Source organism: Sturnira hondurensis, unplaced genomic scaffold, assembly GCF_014824575.4.
Source record: "Sturnira hondurensis isolate 20B ecotype Veracruz unplaced genomic scaffold, ASM1482457v3 Scaffold0010812, whole genome shotgun sequence".
In the NCBI taxonomy this organism is placed as follows: domain Eukaryota; kingdom Metazoa; phylum Chordata; class Mammalia; order Chiroptera; family Phyllostomidae; genus Sturnira; species Sturnira hondurensis.
The window spans coordinates 1,985,963-2,006,509 of record NW_028083443.1 but is presented as its reverse complement, the minus strand read 5'-3'; the positions used below and the strand labels follow the sequence as shown (position 1 = coordinate 2,006,509).

Below are 20,547 nucleotides of genomic sequence, written 5' to 3'. Positions count from 1 at the left end.
AGCAACACTGGCGTAGAAAATAACAGAAAGTACCTTTAAAGTCCTGGGGGCAGTGGTGTTCGCTGTACTGTACCTAGCTCAACCATCATCATGTTTGGGGAGGGGTGATGATGCTTTCAAACACACAAGGTGTGGAGCAGTTTCATCTTCTCTACTTTTCCCTGTCCTTATTCTGGACTGGAGCAGGGCCTCTTCAGGGGTGTTACCAAAGGTAAAAGATAGAAATGGTATTTGATTTTACTGAGAGGAGTATGGGGAACACCTAAAATTTTTAAAGAGAAAACTTAGCCTATTCAAAAGTGGGGCAATGGTTGATTTAGTGAATCAGAGTTGCTGGGAAATTCAAATGAGCTAACGAGGAAAGTGTGTCTCAGCAGGAGAGAAGAAAGAAGCAGAGGAAACAGGAGCGTGTGAGATGCAGATTATCTCTGCAGAGGAGTAAAGACCACTCAGTAAACTAGCGCTGAAGCCAAGTCCTGGCTTCTTCCCCTGGTTCTGCTACTGTGGCGCTTGCCAGGAGACACAGCCCTTTAACTTCAAAACTAGTGGAACTGCTTCCAGGGCAACTCCCTCAGGAATGTCCCCGTCCCTCCTGGAGACCTCTCCCTTTCCCTATGTCCCCTCCCGAAACTAATCTCTGTGTCAAATTTGGCCAGTGTTTCCTCTCAAATAATGATATTAATACAGCCACGTAAGCCTCACAGATAAACAGTGTGAAGTGCATTGTTTATAGTCATACTACATCTATGAGAACAGAGTTTCTGAAAATGAAACAGCTTGGCCAAGATCACTGAGCAGGTAATAGGCAAGACCTAGTATTTAAACAAAGTCCTTTGGACAAAAAGGAATCCAGCCTCCATTTCCCCCATTACATTTAGCTTGTTCTGAGTTAGTTCATTATTACTACCCTTTGGGCTCACTACAAGAGTCTCTACCTCTCTGTGACCTAACCTACCAGCTGCTGTCAGATTCTTTCCAGTTTCTTAGTTTTGTTCTTCTTTCTGAAGATTGCTTTGGCTATTCAGGGTCTCTTGTGGCTCCATATAAATTTTAAGGCTATAGGTTCTAGTTCTGTGAAAATGCCAATGGTATTTTGGTAGGGAATGTATTGAATCTGTAGATTGCTTTGGGTAGTATGGACATTTTAACAGCATTGTTCCTTCTAACCCGTGAGTGTAGTATGTGTTTCCATTTGTTGGGGCTTCTTCCATTTCTTCCATCAGTCTCTTACAGCTTTCAGATTACAGGTCTTTCACCCCCTGGGTTAAATTTATTCCTAGGTTTTTATGCTATTAATGCAATTATAATAATTTATTTTCTTATAAATGATGATATGTGATTAAACTGTCTTCATTTTGCCTGTTTTATGTTTGGGATATTTCACAATGTCATTTTGGTTTTTGTTCTCTTTTGACCAGGTGCCAACAATACTGAATTCACTACAGAGAAGTGTACAGGCAGTGTTAGTGGGAAAAATTCAAATTCAGGACTGGTTTAGCAATGGCATTAAAAAAGCAGCTTTAATGCACAGGTGGCCTTTAAAAGAAATATCTGTGGATGAAGATGATCAATGTCTACTTCAGAATGATGGATTCTTCCTTTATCTGTTGTGCAAGGATGGATTATACAAAATAGGTTCTGGATACAGTGGAACAGTGAGGGTAATGTGATTTTTTTATAGTTCTCTATCAAAGCAGAGGTTATAGCCACACTGATTGTGTTCTGTTTGTTTCTACCTTCATTTTCAGAGTACCATCTAATTTTGACTTAATAGTACTTCTTTGGAAATCATAATGGAAACAAATGCATTAAATGTCATTCATCAATTTTGTTTTTTTATTGGTTATTAACGATGAAACTGTTGATAGCCTAACTTTTGTTATTTTGCAGGGCCATATATACAATTCTACATCTCGCATCAGAAACAGAAAAGAAAAAAAATCTTGGTTAGGGTATGCTCAGGTAGGAGAATATTCACAATAAAACAGACTTTTCTTTCTCATTTTTAAAAACATGTGGTTTGTACTTGTTTAATCAATAAATAATATCATTTATACCTAAACAAATATGGTATGTTGTTAACAATACGCCTGCAACAGTGGCATAGTGTGCTGTAAAGAACATTGGCTTAGAATTTATGTTTACTTTCAGTTCTGGCTCTGCTTCTTACTAGCTGTGTGACTTTGGACAACTCAGTTATTTAACATTTGATTCTTGGTGATTTAGCTGTAAAATGTGAAGAAAAATGTCTTCTGTTGAACACCTTGTTTAAATGAGCCTCCAGATGAGAGTCAAGGACTGCCCTTATCGTTAGCAAATCTGAATTGGGAATAGTTGTGACCTGAGGCCAGATGAGAACTTCTTTTCATAAACGTATTTATTCTGTATCTAGACCAGTACCTTGCAGGGAACAGACTGGCCTTTCCAGTAGATAGCTGCCTGCACAGAGGATCGCGCAAAGTAGCGCGAAAGAGAGGAAAGAGCTGGGCCTGTGTTGCCTTCTTAATGCTGTCATCTTACCAGCTGACGAACACAGCCAACTGGGTGTCCACAGTCAGATACATCACCCCTCCTCCTATGGAGAGAAGCAAGTAAACGATGCATAGGAGAGCATTCCTATGCTCTCCCAACCTGAGAGGTGAAGCCAGGATCCCTTGTGGAGGGCTACAGAATAAAGTTATCTCTTACCCAGCTCACAGTTTGTTGTTGGCATCAAATAGTAAAAGATATTTTGAAAATTAAATAAATGACTGTTGTTATCTGAAAAATAATCATGCTATATCAACTATTGGAGGGATTTTGAAATTAAAATTTTAAATGTCAGTTTCTCAGTAGTTATCTCTTAAAACAACCTAGTTCAAATGTCTTATTGAATTTTAATCTACTGTCTTTCATTTAAGAAATAGTGAAATGGAAAATAATTATTACAAAAATATGTCCAGTAGCATATCAGTTCATCTAAAACTACTGTTTAATTTTAAATATTAACCTAAGTATTTTGGTTATTGTTCCTTAAAATATTATTAAAGTAATGGTGGTCATTCCTATTTACTCAGCAAGTGATATAATAATCTTGAACTAAATGCTCTGTCCTGTGCAGAATGTCTAATATATGTATCTGAGAACATAGACAGGTTAATTGATACCTAATGGTATACATTTCTCCTCTTATTAAAGTTTACCTATGTTCTTGTATTTTTAATCTTTAATCTGTTTTAGACATCACTTGGGATGTATTCTTGTACCACAAAAAACTATAATATAGAACTGTGTGGCTAATTTTTCTGCTAAGTTGGTAGTGAAAAATTATTTTAACACATAACTTAGCAATTTTTTTGTTGTCATCAGGGTTATTTATTGTATAGAGATGTGAATAACCACAGCATGACAGCCATAAGAATAAGCCCAGAAACACTGGAACAAGATGGAACCGTAATGTTACCAGGTATGTTAGTGAACGCTTCATTTGTTTTCTTCACAGTTGACTTTAGGAGAAATGCATGTTAGACCAATTTGGCATATAGAGATTGGTTAGCAAGGAATAGTGCTTGCTTACAAATAGGTTGAAAAAAATCTTGACATACAAAGCATTTTTTAATCCTCATCTGAGGATATGTTTGATTAATTTTAGAGAGAGAGAGATATCAACATGAGAGAGAAACATCGATTGGTTGCCCCTTGTACACACCCCAACTGGATGGAACTGGCAACCTACATACATGCCTTGACCGGGAATGGAACCAGCAGCCTTTTGGTGTATGGGTGATGCTTTCACCAGCTGAGTCACTTGGCAGGGTGATGTGCAAAACATTTTGTAGTCTTTATGAAGTTAATGCATCTGAGGAAAATAATCACCAGGAATATAGTATACAGTGTTTTAATATTTGATTTTGCCCTGACTGGTGTGGCTCAGTGGGTTGGGTGTTGTCCTGCAAATCGAAAGGTCATTCGTTCAATTCCTGGTGGGTACACATGCCTGGCTTGTGGGTCAGGTCCCTGGTTGGGGGCATGCAAAAGGCAACTGATCATTGTCTCATTGTCTCTCTCTCACATCTATGTTTCTACCCTCTCTTCCTCCCTTCCCCTTTCTCTAAAAATATATAAATAAAATTTTAAAAAATATTTGATTTTAAATTCTTGCCCATCTGCATCCAGGTCCCCAACCCTTACTTCACCAAGGCTTTCAGCTGCTGAATTAGTGGGGTGATGTGACTTTGTTGCTCTTAATAAAACTACAACTCTGACTCTCCTATAGCCTGGGATAAAGAACCTTGTGTTTACTTTTATACTTAACAGCAGTGTGCTTTGGGTTTTCTTATATTTTAAAGGGTTTTCAGAGACAAAGAATTTAGAGCAGGTCAGGAATTTTTTTAAAATTCCATTTGTGGTTTTAATAATATGCTGATGAGGCACTTTGGACCCCATCCATTTTGCTTTGATTTTGAGATTTTACTCCCATATTTATCACTCAAATCACTGTGCTGTCTAAATTCTGAGGCAGTAGATCTTAAATTTGTGGAATACTGGGCAAATGGATAATATATTCTCAATTGGGAGTCTTTGAATTTGTTTATACCATTAATACATTCTAAAGGAATTATTTGGGTTAAAATCTTGAGTGCTTAATCTATCTATCAGTAACTTCATGGTAAGCAGCAATATTACTTGTATACACTTGACCATCTGAAAATGATAGAGAACTACTTCTGAAGATCACATTGAGGATAGTGGCTCCCATCCTGCTCATTAATTTTTAATGTATTTTTATAATTTAGTCAAACATTTATACATATATCCAAACTAGTGTAAATGACACTATATTAAGGTAAATACCATATTTTATGTGTGTTTGACAAATAAAGCTACTTTGGAAAACAGATGACTTATTTAAAAAGCCTTGTAAATGACTATCTGTTTTCAGATATGTGTACAGACTTTTGTAATTTCAATATTACAAGTTTGGGCCATGTCTCTGGTCTGAATAATATAAATAGTAATAATAAATATTTTAAAATAATAACATGTACCCTCTTGTATACATACAGTAAAAAGGATTATATAGAGTGGGGCAAAAGTCGTTTTACAGTTGTGGATATGCGAAACACAGAGTTTATTTGTTTATTAATTTTAGAAAGAGTGAGAGAGAGGGGGGAGAATGAGAGACAGAGAGAGAGAGAAATATTGATTTGTTGTTCCACTTATTTATGCATTCATTTGTTGCTGCTTGTGTGTGCCCTGATCGGGTATCAAACCCACAACCTCTGTGTATTGGGATGATGCTCTAGCCAACTGAGCCACACTATATTTATTGTGTAGGTACCATATAAACAAAAAAATCAAATTAATTGTAACTTCACTTCTCATTTATAAACACTGTAACAGGTTGGTGAATGCCCTTCCTGTGTTTCTCTATGTATATTTGTACATACTTACAAAAAAGTGATCTAATGCTGCATATTGCTTTTTAACCTATCCTTTTCACTCATTCTGAATATTTTTTCAGGTCATTAAATAGTCTTCCACATTATCATTTTAATGTTATAAAGTATATTTCATTAATTAAATACATTTTTAAAAAAGAACAAAAAATAAATAAAGTATATTTCATTGATTAATATATTGGAATAGAAGTTTCTTCCAAGTTTTTGCAACATAAACTATACTATAATGACTGTCCCTATTGCTATATCTTTGTGTAAGTCATTTTAGGATAATATCCTGAAAGAAAATTCTTTTTTTTCAAAATCTTTATTTATTGATATTGGGGTGGCGGGGAGAGACATCAGCTTGTTGTTCTACTTATTTATGTATTTATTGGTTGATTCTTGTACGTGCCCTGACCACGGATTGAGCTTGCAACCTTGGCGTATCAGAACGATTATCTAACCAACTGAGCTACCCAGCCAAGGCTGAAAGCAAATTCTTTACCCTTGCCCAACAGATGGATACTAATAGAAACTATTTACTTATGAGAAACCCTCATCATTTAATAGGGATTGTGACTAAGAAGACCATTTTCAAATGGTCTACATTCAACTATTGTATTTATTACACCATAATATAAAAATAACTTGTTACTGTCTTCAGCTTACATCCCTCTACATTATCTAATATCTTAAATGTGACTTTTAACAATGCAAGTGTGGTTTTCTGTGTTTTGTAAATATATACCATATTCATGGTGAAGAGTGAACCAAACTTTGGGACCATAGGTATCTTTCGAAATGTTGCAGATGTTGCTTGATATTTTCCTGAAGATGATATTTTTGTGAAGATGCCGTCTTATAACATTATGTAATGGATAACGGAAGAATAAAGAAAAAATCTTTTTTGAAACCACACAGTGGGAAGACTTGTCCTCAAGCCTGAAGAAGCCTTTGTCACTTTTACATTTGACCCGGACTACAGTTTCTTCAGTAGTGCTTCTCTTCCCACTGGCTCGGGGCAGCTCTGCCCTGTGGCTTTCCAGTCAAGAACCAGCAGAAACGAATTGTCAGGGTTATAGATGGAAGTGAATATACCATATTTAAAAGGGACATAAATCTGGTAATTCTTTGAGCTTCATGATCCAACTTGTCTGAGTCTAGTTTATAAATAAGTTGTTTTCAACCTAGCATTGATAAACTTAAAACATGCTTTTTTCTTGTTAATTGTCAATTTAGCCTTTATATGTTGGCATATCTTATATATTGTGTCCTTATGTCATTTATTCTCCATGTCTGGTGACAGGTTGCCTCAGATCATGAAGGTTTTTGCTACTCTTCTTGCGTCGCTCCCCTCCTCATTTCTGCATTTATCTGAATTATAATGAGTTTTTCTTCTTTGCTTTTTAGTTTAAAATCTTACTGCTTAGAGCTTGGGAAGCATCTTTCTTGCGCCTCTTTGTATTCTGTACAGTGGACTAGGAACTCTTTCTTTCGATTTCTCCTCTCTTTGATTACCAAGTCTCTTGGGCTACCAGTGGGCCTTGTCTCCCAGTTTCTATTTCCAGTTTGTGATCACTGAATTCTCTCTTTGGTAAGGGTCTGCCTGTGTTTTGCATATTTGTAATAAGGGAGTATGCTAGTATGAAGCTCCTGGGCAAAGACGGAGAGTAATCCGTCTCCTGTGGGTGGGCTCCATGACTGCATTCCAAAAACAGAAACTTATGTTTTGTTGATTCAGGTGCAAGTAGAAGTGAGATGTTACTATTACTTTTTTTTTTTTTTTGGTATTGTAATTAATGGAGAGATTCATCCTAGTTCTCTGCAGTTATTTTGGGAAGTGTGTGTGCTTTTTTACTTGCTTGCTGTATGTTTATTTTTCCAAAAGGGCACAGTTTATACTTAGAAGTTGATTTTGCTTTAGTTTCATGTTATTTAGCAGCAGTCACTAATACATATCCCAGTGGTCCTTCTGTAATACTGGTATCCCTTGTTATAATTGCACTTGTGCGTTATTTTGATTGAAGTATATAAGTGTGCTATTCACAGACACAGACATAATGACAAAACATGGCACTCCAGCCAAAATAAATGAGCACTTTCAGACAAAAAGAAATACATGAGCATAGATTTCTCCGTTTTACGAGGTACGAACATTTAAAAAGTATATAGCATTCTAACTGCTAAAAAATACTGGGAATAAACATTAAACTTCTAAGTAGAAACTGTACAACGAGTTCTGTTTTATAAAGCAAGGGATATCTGTAGTTGGACATCCTAGACTCAAATACAGAAGCAGTAGATCTGTCTGTATTTTTCTGTGACACTAATGACTGTGATGTATGTCTGAGGAAGAGTGTTGCCTACATTCGCATGTGATTGTATTGAAATGATATAACCAACATTGCAATTTGTTCATTGTGGTGCATGTTTATGATCAGACTTTAATACTAATTCATTTTGAAATTAGGTGGGCTCTGAGTTCCCTGATTAGGGAAGATTTAGAAATGTAAGCAGAAAATGTAATAAATATTATTAGTTGAGTTATTTAGTTTTTGCTGATTTGTAATTCTTTATTAAAAAAGCACAGTCTCCCTTTAAGTTTATTCTTATTGCGTGGAGATCTCTCATTCTGACTTCACCAGAGGAGTAAAGTTGTTTTATGAGGTGCTTATTTTTATTGTAATAGAATTACTTTTTTTTTCTTTTACACAGATTGCCACACTGAAGGTCAAAATATTTTATTCACTGATGGAGAATATATTAATCAGATAGCTGCTTCAAGAGATGTAAGTGCTCTGAATCCCTTTCTTATAATTACTTGATTTTTTTTAGATGAAATGTAGAGCCATAAAAGACCAATACATGCAATATAATACTGTGGATATCTTATTTCTGTTAGGATGGCTTTGTTGTCAGAATATTTGCCACAAGTACTGAACCTGTGCTACAACAAGAACTACAGCTTAAACTGGCCAGAAAATGCTTGCATGCCTGTGGTATCTCACTGTTTGATCTGGAAAAGGATTTGCATATTATAAGTAAGATGGTCAAATAAGCCTTTATTCCATTTTTAATTTTCAGTTTCTTTATTCTTTGGAAAACTAATATTGTGTTTCAGCCAGCAGTATAGCTTGCTTATATTTTAGCAGCTATTTTGCCGTCTGTTACTTTAAAACACACTTATGAATTAATATGTATAAGTAACGAGGAAATAATGGCCTTTAAACAGAGTATGATATATGAATGCCATTTTAAGGAAGTGACTAATAATTTTCCATTTTCATTTTGAATGGAGCAAAAGAAAATAAACTTATATTTCATAAGAATTAGATAGACAGCACTTGTGGACATCATTATTTTATATGCTCCACCTGTATTCCATTATTTAATTTTGAAAACTTCTGTTTTAAAACTATAGTGATATACACAGTTATCTCATTGAAACATTTAATTTTGGCTTGAACAGATTTTCAGGATGGCCCTAGAATGATCCCATAGACTGTGAAAATCGTAATTGGCCTAGTAAACTGATTAACACTCTCACTTGGACAGATACACAGCCAGCCACAGGGTACATCTTGGACCTGGTGGGCTTACCCCTGCAGTGTCACAGTAGTAGCTGGGACCACTGGTTTCCGCGGGGTCTCGGCTTGGTTTGCCGTGCTGCTGCAGGTTGAAGAGTGCTGTGAGAGTGCCATTTTCAATGGGATTCTTTGCAAGACCCACCTCTTTTGGCTGTCTCATTAAATTTAATAAATTTGACATTAGTGATTACTTTGCATATTTTATTTCATTTTTGTAGTATTTTTATCATTTAATTCAACAGAAACATATTGAATTGAAATTATAGTTTTTAAATTTAACAATCCTATAAGCTAATTAGTAATTTGTATATTTAGACAGAATCATACGTGCTATATATAATTATATACTCAGTTGTCCAATTTGAAAATGTGCATAAGGGTCTTTGTGTATGTGTGCACACATATGTACTTAAATTCATGAAATGTTCCGTAGTAAAAAAGGGTGGAATGAAGGATCTGAAATATCATAATTCAGATATTGGCATGGTATTATTCAAAATCAAATGATTGTGGGTCTGGATTAACCTCACCAAGCTTTATATTTGTCTATTTGTAAACCAGACACAGTAGTTATGAGGATAAAATAGGATAAGGTTCATGCATTCTATAATGTCTGGTACCTAATAGATGCTCACTAAAAATGTGTTATTCATTCATTAATTCAATGGACATTGATCACATTACTTCAAAAACATTTTTTAATGTTTAAAAAACTTATCTGGCACTAGTTTGGAACGAGTCAAGAAGCTAATGGTAACTATCTGTTCTTAGAGTAGTGTACATATTGTTAATATTTTTTAAAAATTCAGACGTAAGATACTTTGTCATACTTGTTTTTGAGTATATTAATTGAATTGACTTTTTAAATTACTCAAAATAGTGTAAGTTGTGCTTGAAATTATTCATATTAAAAATAATAGAATTTATTCATCTTGTTGTATTGTCAGGTACAGGATTTGATGAGGAGTCAGCAATTCTTGGTGCAGGACGGGAGTTTGCACTAATGAAAACAGCAAATGGAAAGGTAAATTACTCTTTTAGAATTAAAAATTAATATTCTCTGCTTTCAGAAATAGTTGGTATAATCAGTTGATTAGTTTACACAGCTCGCATGTTTAAGCAACCATATTTAAATTTTGACTTAAATTACTTCTTGTTTTTTATATGGTAAAATTTTACTCACATTGAAATATGAAAGAATGGACATTTAAGAGTATAAAACTTTATAAACTTTATAAAATGTTGCATTTTGTAAATATTTATAAATATTTACTTTTATTATGGAGCTTTTTGTATAATTTTCTGAGTTGGGGTGGATTCACATTTTGAGGATATTTTGATGAATAGAATATCCACTGTGAATTTCTGCAAATGAGCAGAAATATACAGAGTACAAGTTGGAGGAAGTAGGAACTTGTGTGATGTGGTTATTGGTTGTGCAATGGTCAGTCTCTAGAGATGGGAGCTTCTTTCTGCTTAGTGAGCGTCAGGATAAAGTAGGGTAATTAAAGAATTCTAAAAATAAACATTTCTAGGCAAATGTAGTGTATTTTTATGTAGGGCTTTTGCAGTGGGGGAAATTGAATTGTATGAATTTCCTGGTGTTGTGAAGCATGTTATATTTGTTCAGCATGTTTTTTATATCTATTTAGAATATTTATAAAGTATCTTTCAGAGTGAAAAATGAAAGATAAGTATTCTGAATGGATCTGAAAAAACTATTATGAACTCTGTCTTTTTGGAGAAGTATGCCTATTTCTCTCCTCTGCTTACAGAGGTAGAATACTATTAAAAAACAGTATGTTCTTGTTATTTCTGTTTTTTATTTTTTTAAGATTTTATTTATTTATCTTTAGAGGGAAAGGGAAGGAGAGAGAGAGAGAAATATCAGTGTATGGTTGTCTCTTGTGCCTCCCCCGCCGGGAGCTGGCCTGCAACCCAGGCCTGTGCCCTGACCGGGAATGGAACTGCGATCTTTTGGTTCATAGGCCTGCCCTCAATCCACTGAGCTACACTAGCCAGGGCTGTTTCTGTTTTTTAATAAAATATGGAAGTTTTTTTCTCTCATGTAAAGCCTGATGCACTACTCCAAAAGACACTATAATTACTTTTTTCTTTTTCATTTTTTTCTTCTTCTTTAAAAAAAATGTATTTAAGATATATTACACAGGCAAGTACCAGAGTCTTGGAATCAAACAAGGTGGTCCTTCAGCAGGAAAATGGGTTGAGCTACCAATTACAAAATCTCCAAAAATTGTTCATTTCTCCGTTGGACATGATGGCTCTCACGCCCTTCTAGTTGCAGAAGATGGAAGCATATTCTTCACAGGATCTGCTAGTAAAGGAGAAGATGGAGAGTCAAGTAAGTTAACTAGTTAACTGGACTTTTAGTAAAAATAGGGTAGAATTTATTGATATAAGATACATTAATTTCTAGAACACTAACCTCACCAAGTTAATAGAGGACTTTTACATTAGGGTATCTTCAGTTAACGGTGGTTGAGTACTGTTTATTAAAGAACTAGGATTGCAAATTTCATTTATGGTTCCTATTAATTTTATATATTTAGGCTTGACTGTCTTTTTTAGTCAGTTGGAAAAATTTGAAAAATTGTATTTATTTTAATGTATGATTTTAGGTAACCTCAAATTTTGAGAGTAGTGTATGTTTCAGAAGGAAGTGAACCTTATGTATATAACCTTGGGTGGTAGTGCACTGTTCTTGGTGTTATTTCTCTAAGATGAAAGCAATTCCTTAACAATGAAAAAAGAATCGATTTTGTCTTACTTTCTCTGTACTTTGGTTTCCCTGAAGGTGTCATATTTCTGTTTTTGAAACTTCTCATTTACTTTGTACGTTGTAGCATGGTGGGGTATTGTGTTACGAGAATTAGATTTGAAGTCAGTATCTAATGTAAAAATCTTATGTAAATAAAAGTTACCTGAAAGAAATCTTAAAAACAGTCATAAGGTATATTACCCTGTTTTAGAACTTCAGCACAGCTAGTTTTTCCTTCTAGCACTTAGAGCACCGGATAACACAGTAGCTGTATATATGCATGTGGATCATGTTACTTGAAAAAATATAGTGGTATGTATGTTAAAGTCCCAGAATTAAACTCAGCACAGCAGTATATTTTTATTCTGAAAGGCATGCAAAACTGAAGTTGAATAAAGGAATAGAAGATTGATTTTTTTCAATATTTTGCTCATTGCAGAGATTTAGATTTTGAAAGGAGAGGTTGCTTGAATTATTTACATTTCTTTTTATTCACTCTCCCTCCATATGTATTTTTTCCTTTCTTATAGTCTCTCATTAACTATATATAGCTACTTAATACATATGTTTTGAATGAATCAGGAACTGATTTTAGCATAAGAGTACATGTGAAGTAGACTTTGAGGAAAAAGGATATTTAAAAAAATATATGGTAATAAAATGATTTTGATAATACAAATAGTTAATATAGAGATTAGACTCCCTAGAAGCTTGTTAGAAAATTGCGGTTTCCATTGGGCGTTTCACTGTGCTACAGGGTTTGACAGTGATAGCCTAAATATTAATAACTGGAAGAGATTTGCCGGTTGACTCATTTTGTATGACATGTTGGGAAGCCCAGGCTTTTGTAAAAATAAATACAATAAAGTGTATCATAAATGCAGATAACATGTTTTTTTCCTTGTGCTTTATATATAAACTATTGTTTTTATGTGTGCATTGATGACTTAATTTAATTTTTAAGCTAAAAGCAGACGACAATCAAAACCATATAAACCTAAAAAGATAATTAAGATGGAAGGAAAGATTGTGGTGTATACAGCCTGCAATAATGGAAGTAGTTCTGTTATTTCTAAAGACGGAGAGCTGTACATGTTTGGAAAAGATGCCATTTACTCTGATAGTTCAAGTAAGTTAAATTTAAACATGATTTCACCTTTAAGCAAAGAAAGTCTGATACTAGACATTATGTATTGCAAAGATATGTCTAGAAAGTTAACATATGTGGGATGCTTTCTCTACATTTTTCACATATTTACAAATAGAACCGTTTCATGATTTCCTTTCTGTCTTGTTGGGAACATTCCCAGGTTTTATCGGAGTTGTGGTGTGTGGCAGTGCGACTCCACTTCAGCTGTCACTTGCTCTGGAGAGCTTTTCCTGGGCTCAGTTAGATGCTCACATGACGATATGTGTCTGATAGTACTGTGGGGAAGTGATTTTCACAACATAGCTGATTTATACTTGATGAGTGATTTATCTCCCTGTTGGGTATATAGGGAGAGACTGCCACTCACTTATTTACTGTTACAGCCCCAGGGCCCAGCACAGTGTTGCACACGTAGTAGGGTCTGAAGTGATTGAATGACAGATAGACCAAAAGTTTAAGTAGTCAATATAAAAGATAGAACTAGGCAAATAAAGAGTTTTATACTCATAAATTCCGATTTCAAATTTTTTTGTCATACTTGGATGCTAGACAACTCACTTGGTGTTTATATGAGATAAATATGTAAAGTCTATGGATTTTTTTTTGTAAAAGAAAACCAGAATTAAGCCCTGGCTGGTGTAGCTCAGTGGATTGAGCGCGGGCCTGCGAACCAGACGATCGCGGTTTGATTCCCAGTCAGGGCACATGCTTGGGTTGCAGACCAGTTCCCTGCAGGGGCCAGTTCCCTGCAGGGGATGCACAAGAAGCAACCATACATTGATATTTCTTTCCTCTCTCCTTCCCTTCCCCTCTAAAAAGATAAATAAATAAAAAATATATATATATAAAAAAGAAAACCAGAATTAATTAAGTTTCTGGTTGGAAGTTTAAGTGATTGTCTAATGTTAAAAAAATGACATATATCAGACATTCATAGCAATTATTAAGTTGAACTGTACTCAGGTGATATGTAAGTTGGCTTAATGTTGTACTATTTAGATTTCCAGTTGTCCACAATGTCAAAAATGAAGCAAAAATTTGGGGAGGGCTCATGTATAGTTTAAAAATAATGTTCAGTATAACTATTGCTAGCTAAAACTCCTTTTGGCCAGGGCTAATTGAAACTTGATAATTTTGTGTTTTTTGAGAGCTGACAGTATATATGACAGAAATTGGTAGACCAGACAGACATGATCCCTTTCTTTTTGAGGATCTGAGAGAAAAAAGGCCATTACAGAGTTTTTGAGACCTCCAGTCAAGATGGAGGCATAGGTAAACACACCTTGCCTCCTTGCACAACTATGGCAAAAATTATAACTGGACTACAAAACAGGTATCACACAGAATTATCAGAAAATTGAGCTGTATGGAAGTCCAACCACCAAAGATTTAAAGAAACAGCATTCATCCAGATGGGCAGGAGACATGCAGACAGGTGCCAAGATGTGTAGTGGTGTGAAGTGTCTCAGAGATTGGAACGAGCAGTCCCACACCCGCGTATGGTGGATGAAAACCAAGAGGGATACCTTGGGAGTGAGGGATCCCAGCCCCAGACCAGACCACCTAGTCAGGGTTCTAGTACCAGAAAGATAAGTCCCCATTGCTTCTGGCTGTAAAAAACCAGTGGAGATTGGGGCAGTGGATGAAACTGTAAGATTCTCAGGACACTCCTCTTACAGGGTCCTCAACAGACTTTAGGACTTAGGCAGACTCACCCCATCTGGGGTTCAGCATCAGGACAACAGCTGGAAGGATACCACTGGCCTATGGGAAGAAACTGAAGTAACTAGCAACAGGGTGAGTGCCAGGAGACAGCTTCCTCATGAGCAAAACTCCAGAGGTCAGGCAGCAGCGTTGTCCCTTCTCTGAGCCCTCCTCCATACAGAGCCACAGTGACATGGGTTGCCCTGCCCCTGCCATTACCTAAAGCTCCACCCCATACACTACAGGTATGCTTTTTTACAATAGGACACACTGCTAAAGGAATCAAAGTAACTCTACCTAGCACAGAGAAACAAACACAGGGAGGCTGCCAAAATAAGGAGACAAAGAAATATGGCCCAAATAACAGAACAAAAACTCCAGAAAAAAATAAATTGAAATGGAGATAAGCAGTCTATCAGATACAGAGTTCAAAACACTGGTTATCAGGATGCTCAAGGAACTTACTGAACTTCAACAGCATAAAAGAGAGCCTTGCAGAAATGAAGGTTACATTAAATGGAATAAAGAAAAATATACAGGGAATCAACAGTGGAGTAGAGGAAGCCAAGAATCAAATCAACAATTTGGAACATAAGGAAGAAAAAAGCATTCAATCAGAACAGCCAGAAGAAAAAAAAGAATCCCCAAAAATTATGTAAATAATTTACAAGGATTTAATTATAATTTACATAATACAAGGATTATGTAAATAGCCTGTGGGACATCCTCAAATATACCAACACCTGAATCATAGGGATGCTAGAAGGAAAAGAAGAAAGGCAAGAAATTAAAAACTAAAATAATGAAATAAAACTTCCCTAATTTGGTGAAGGAAATAGACATACAAGTCCAGGAAGCACAGTCCCAAACAAGATGGATACAGAGAGGACCACACCAAGACACATCATAATTAAAATGCCAAAGGTTAAAGATAAAGAGAAAATCTTAAAAGCAGCAGGAGAAAAGCAGTTAGTTACCTACAGGGGAATTCCCATAAAACTGTCTGCTGATTTCCCAAAAGAAATTTTGCAAACTCGAAGGGACTAGCAAGAAGTATTCAAAGTGATGAAAAGCAAGAACCTACAACCTACTTTACTCTATCCAGCAAAACTATTGTTTAAAATTGAAGGGCAGATAAAGTTCTTCCCAGACAGGGTAACACTAAAGGAGTTCATCATTACCAAGCCCTGATACGAAATGTTAAAGGGAATAATATAAGAAAAATAAGATCAAAACTGAATATTAAAATGGTGATAAATATACAACTATCAAAATTTAATCTAAGAAAAATAAGTAAACAAGCAGAACAGGAACAGAATCATAAATGGAGATCATTTGGTAGACTATCAGTGGGGAGGGGAAAGAATAAGAATGGGGGGAAATGTGTGGGGATTAAGAACTACAAATTAGTGGGCACAGAATAGACTGGAGGGTGTTAAGAACAGTGTAGGAAATGGAGAAGTAAAAGAACAAATACACAACTCATGGGCATGAACTAACGGGGGACTGCTGGAGGGAATGGGCGCACTGGGTGGATGGGGGCAAAAGGAGGAAATTAGGACAACTGTAATACCATAATCACTAAAATAAATTTAAAAAGAACTTCAAAATATTACAGAAGTGTGTCTTGATGGTTATTGGTATTGACTCAGATCCTGGCACTGCCCCTTTTTAGTTGGCTAGCTATAGTAATTTAAATTACTTAACTTTTTAGCTTGCTTTTATTTATTTATTTTTCCACCTGCAAAAGGGATCTAAATGATAGTACCTAGTTGTTACAAGGTTACAGGAGATACATTTTATGAAATGCTTAGCAGAGAGTTGGTCACATGTAAGGGCTTAAGACATGTCAGCTAGTAATGTTAATAATAAATACTATTGCTGTATATACATATCTTTTCCAATACTAAGTAGTAAAAATGGGAGTTTTTGAGGTGAGCTTAGCAAATTGACCTAAAGTAGTATAGGTGGAAGGGGAGAGCACCTTAAAGAAATTGTATCTGAATAGTTTTCCCAAAGTATGATAAAAGAGTTATATTACTGGTAATTTAAATAAAAAATACATTAACTTAAAATGTTTTTGCTTTAGTGTATGTTGGGAATATTCAACAATCTTCAATTTTTACTTATTCCTCCTTCTTGATAAGGTTAAACTATACTTGTCACATTAAAATTGATGCAAAAAATTCAGATTATTATGGGTGCCACTTGGATATTGCAAGTGTGATGGAAGTAATTTGTGAATAAGTGAAGTTTAAGTCTAGCTATGCATTGGATTATAGAAGAAAGCATTGTAGGTTTAAAAAGGATTAAAAAATAACTGCTTTGGAAAATCTCATAGCTTTCTACAAAAACAGTTATTTCATTATACTCTGATGGTTGTGTTTCTTGGTTTTACTGAGGCAGGTTAAAGCAGGTGAGGTACATGATTGCTAGTTCCTTTGTGCCTGGGCAAGGAAAGTTTGATAACTAATAACTTGTCTGAGAATTGTTGAGAGGTGTTGCCATTTAGAGCAAGTATTCAGGAGATGCAAGCTTGACCTAAGGCCAGAGTAGATATATGTCCCAAGTCTGGATGATAATATTTTAAAACTTTGAAGTTTTATTACAAAATTGCAAAATTAATTTACTGATAACCTGCCAGTCTTTTGACCACTTATTTCCCATTTTGGTGGATTATTTTATCCTAGAAATGAAAAGTTCTCCATTGAGCGTGGTCCTAATATTACTGAGGATTCACTAGACTCAGAAGGCTTTTTTGTTGTTTCTTACCAAATTCTCATCTTTCCTATAGGTTTGGTAACAGACTTGAAGGGCCATTTTGTAATTCAGGTAGCTATGGGCAAAGCGCACACTTGTGTTTTAATGAAGAATGGCGAAGTTTGGACATTCGGTGTGAATAACAAAGGGCAGTGTGGAAGAGACACTGGTGCCATGAGCCAAGGTGGGAAAGGTCGGTGCTGACTGTGTTCATATTAAATTGTGTGTTGCTTTTCATTATCTTTTCAGAACAAGGTGGTAAGGAATATTACTCTTTTCCAAATAAGCAGCTCTTTGATTTCACGTGTATACATTAGGAAAATCACTGAATTTCTCATTTATTTAACAGTATATCACTGGAGTAATCAAATACACTTTAGACTTTTAATTTCTGAGCAAATGAGTTTGTTTATTTCCATGTTTTTCTTATTATTTATAAAAATATAATATTGATTTATTATCTTTGGTGATTAAATTATTCTAGAAAATTATTTTCAGACTTTCATTACTAACTTTTCATACCACATTTTCAGCTTTAACCATTTTTAGCAGCAGTCTGGCAAATAGTTTCCTGTTTAACAGCATGCACTGCTTGTAATTCAATCAGTTCTTGACAACTAAGAATGATCCTTAAGAACGCTGACCCTTTATCGAGTACGAAATTGTAGATGCCCCTTATTCACCATGTCCTGTGCCCGAATGAATACTCGGGATGTTGAAGGGAAGAGAGTTTATCCATGCTTGCTGTGTTTTTGCTTCCATAATACTGTGTGGATACTTCATTCTTGCTCTCAATTTTTACGTTGTCAGTGCTTCCCTATACCTTTCATGCCAATTTCTTGTCTTCTGTTTTTAATTTTGTGTCCACTTGAGAATAGGAAATAGATTTATAATTAGAACTATGCATTGAATTGTTTGAAGTACAAATGAGTTTCAGGATTAATATTTGTATAAATTGACAAACACAAGTTTAGCTCTTTGGGGGTCTTCTTGATGGTGGACTCATCTGGATATTAAAAGTCCACTTTCTTTTTCTTTAGCTTCTTTATATTTGTGTGTATTTAAAATACTTTAGTTTTAAGACAGCAAGTCTGTTAGAGGTATATTGATTTTTTAAAAATTAAAAAAAGAACAGAAGAAAGAAAAGAAATGGATTACTTCAAAATGGAAATATTTTTCTTCCTGCTAAACTTGTGAACCACAATTTTGGATAATACCTACTAGGCAAAGAGGAGAGAACTGTTTTAGTTTTCTATATATAATATAAATATATACTTAAATTTTGCTATATATGAACTCTGAGTTGAACAAAATTATTTATTATTCTGAAACTTATTGTGAAAATTGAGCATACATTTACACCTATGTTCTGGATTCTTAATGTAAAGTTTGTAATAACCAAAATAAAGTTGTTAAGAGACTTTATTTATTTACTAGAAATTACACCCGTTCTGTAAGTAAGTATTAGATTGAAAAGCATGCTACTGTAGTAGTGTGAGACACATAATGAATACAGATTGCTAAGTCATAAAGAACGCGAAGGGATTTTTTTAAGTTTTTTGCCTTCCCCCTCTAACTGATCACATAAAAGAGTAGGTGGGAGCTGTGAATACCAGTATACTTGCTGGAGGAGAGAACCCACCAACAAAGGAACTACCAACAGATAATAATGGAAGAAGATGAAGGAGTGAGTGGAAGCCACGCTAACCTGTGAGGACAACTTTGCCCTCAGGTCCCCCTGTCCACTATGGATGAAAATAAAACTACAAAAGCTTGATCTGCTTGGGGAGGAGAGGTGGTCAATCTCTCACAGGAGAAGGACCAAGAACCCTTTCCTCAACGGCTTTTATTAGGTTTGGAACACACAAGAATTTAGGTAAATCTCATCAATCAATGTCAGGCAGCAAGGATCAAACAACAGATAACATTTCAAAGAAATCTGAGGGCTTCATCTGAGTCAGCATCTGTCACGTAAGGGGGTTGCAAAAACTTTGGGAGACATAATCATTTCCTGCTTGGACCCTTATAATATGAATGAAAGTACTCTTAGCAAAGCAGGCTTCACAGGACTTTAGGAACTCTTTCTTATGCCCAATCACCCTGGAACCCGCTCTAGCCAGTGAAGGGATGCATTGCTTTCTCCGTCATAGGTTTTTTAGGCTTAAATGGATTAAAGCCAGGAAGTGCTTCTCCCAGACAGAAATGAGGACTCAGGCTATGTCAGAATAGTCGGGGAGCCAGGGTCTATCACAATCACCCCCTCTTTGCTGCAGCCACCCGAGTCCTTCCTTGAGGACCTCCCAAGTGATTGTGTCTGGCTTAGGTTGCCCCTCCTCTGAGGGGTCTTACCTGTCATTGACTAACTGACCAAGCACTGGGGGCTAGAGATGGATGAAACAGAAGCAGCGCTCCTAAGCCAGGGAGATAAGCTTTGTTTCCTTAGTGACTCACAGTCTGAAGGCCACTCACTCAGCCTTATCCATGGGGGTTGGTTACAACTCCTGAAACCAGGCAGAGCAGTTCCTAACACTAACCTCTAACCAGGACCAATCTGGAATTACAACTAAACAGTGGAGAAATTACCCAGAACAAACAACTGAATCATAGCGAGAGAGAAGCCTTAAAACCTCACACAGACAGAAGAAACAGCTTCAACACAAACTTCCCCCACCTGCACAACAGAATACAAGATGTGGTGGGTAGAGTGACCCTCAGTTAACCAGCTGGAAGCAAGGACCCACCAAAGAAAGACCCAACAACAATCAAAACCCAGAGACATCCAGAAAGCCAACATAAACAACAGCCCAAGACCAGCAAGTTCAGGAAATCAAGGAGACTGCACTACTGAATCTTACAGGTCTCCTACCATAGAAGTTCACACCATAAACCCAGGGAGTCAGAACAGATAAATTTAAGAAGCAGAGACTAACAAGAACAGTCTCCCAAAGAATGGGAAGACAAAGAAACAAACCCCAAATGAAAGGGAAGGAGGAAGCCTCAGAAAGAATGATAAATGAAATAGAGGAAAGTCAGCTGTCAGATATTGAGTTCAAAGCAATGGTTATGAGAAGCTCAATGAGCTCACAGAGAATTACCAAAACTACAGGGAAAGTACAGTGAACTCACTGCAAACTACATCAACAT

At 35.8% G+C, this 20,547-nt stretch overlaps 1 protein-coding gene across 1 annotated transcript in view; it reads left to right on the top strand.

Annotated features, from left to right (window-relative positions):
- MYCBP2 (MYC binding protein 2) overlaps positions 1-20,547 on the top strand; it is a 264,592-nt gene that overhangs the window by 54,624 nt on the left and 189,421 nt on the right. Inside the window, exons 6-14 of the mRNA XM_037059374.1 lie at positions 1,419-1,661; positions 1,891-1,962; positions 3,349-3,445; positions 8,139-8,212; positions 8,326-8,464; positions 9,958-10,034; positions 11,168-11,372; positions 12,754-12,918; positions 17,438-17,596. Coding sequence (XP_036915269.1) covers positions 1,419-1,661; positions 1,891-1,962; positions 3,349-3,445; positions 8,139-8,212; positions 8,326-8,464; positions 9,958-10,034; positions 11,168-11,372; positions 12,754-12,918; positions 17,438-17,596 — 1,231 coding nt within the window. The remainder of the gene's footprint in view (positions 1-1,418; positions 1,662-1,890; positions 1,963-3,348; positions 3,446-8,138; positions 8,213-8,325; positions 8,465-9,957; positions 10,035-11,167; positions 11,373-12,753; positions 12,919-17,437; positions 17,597-20,547) is intronic.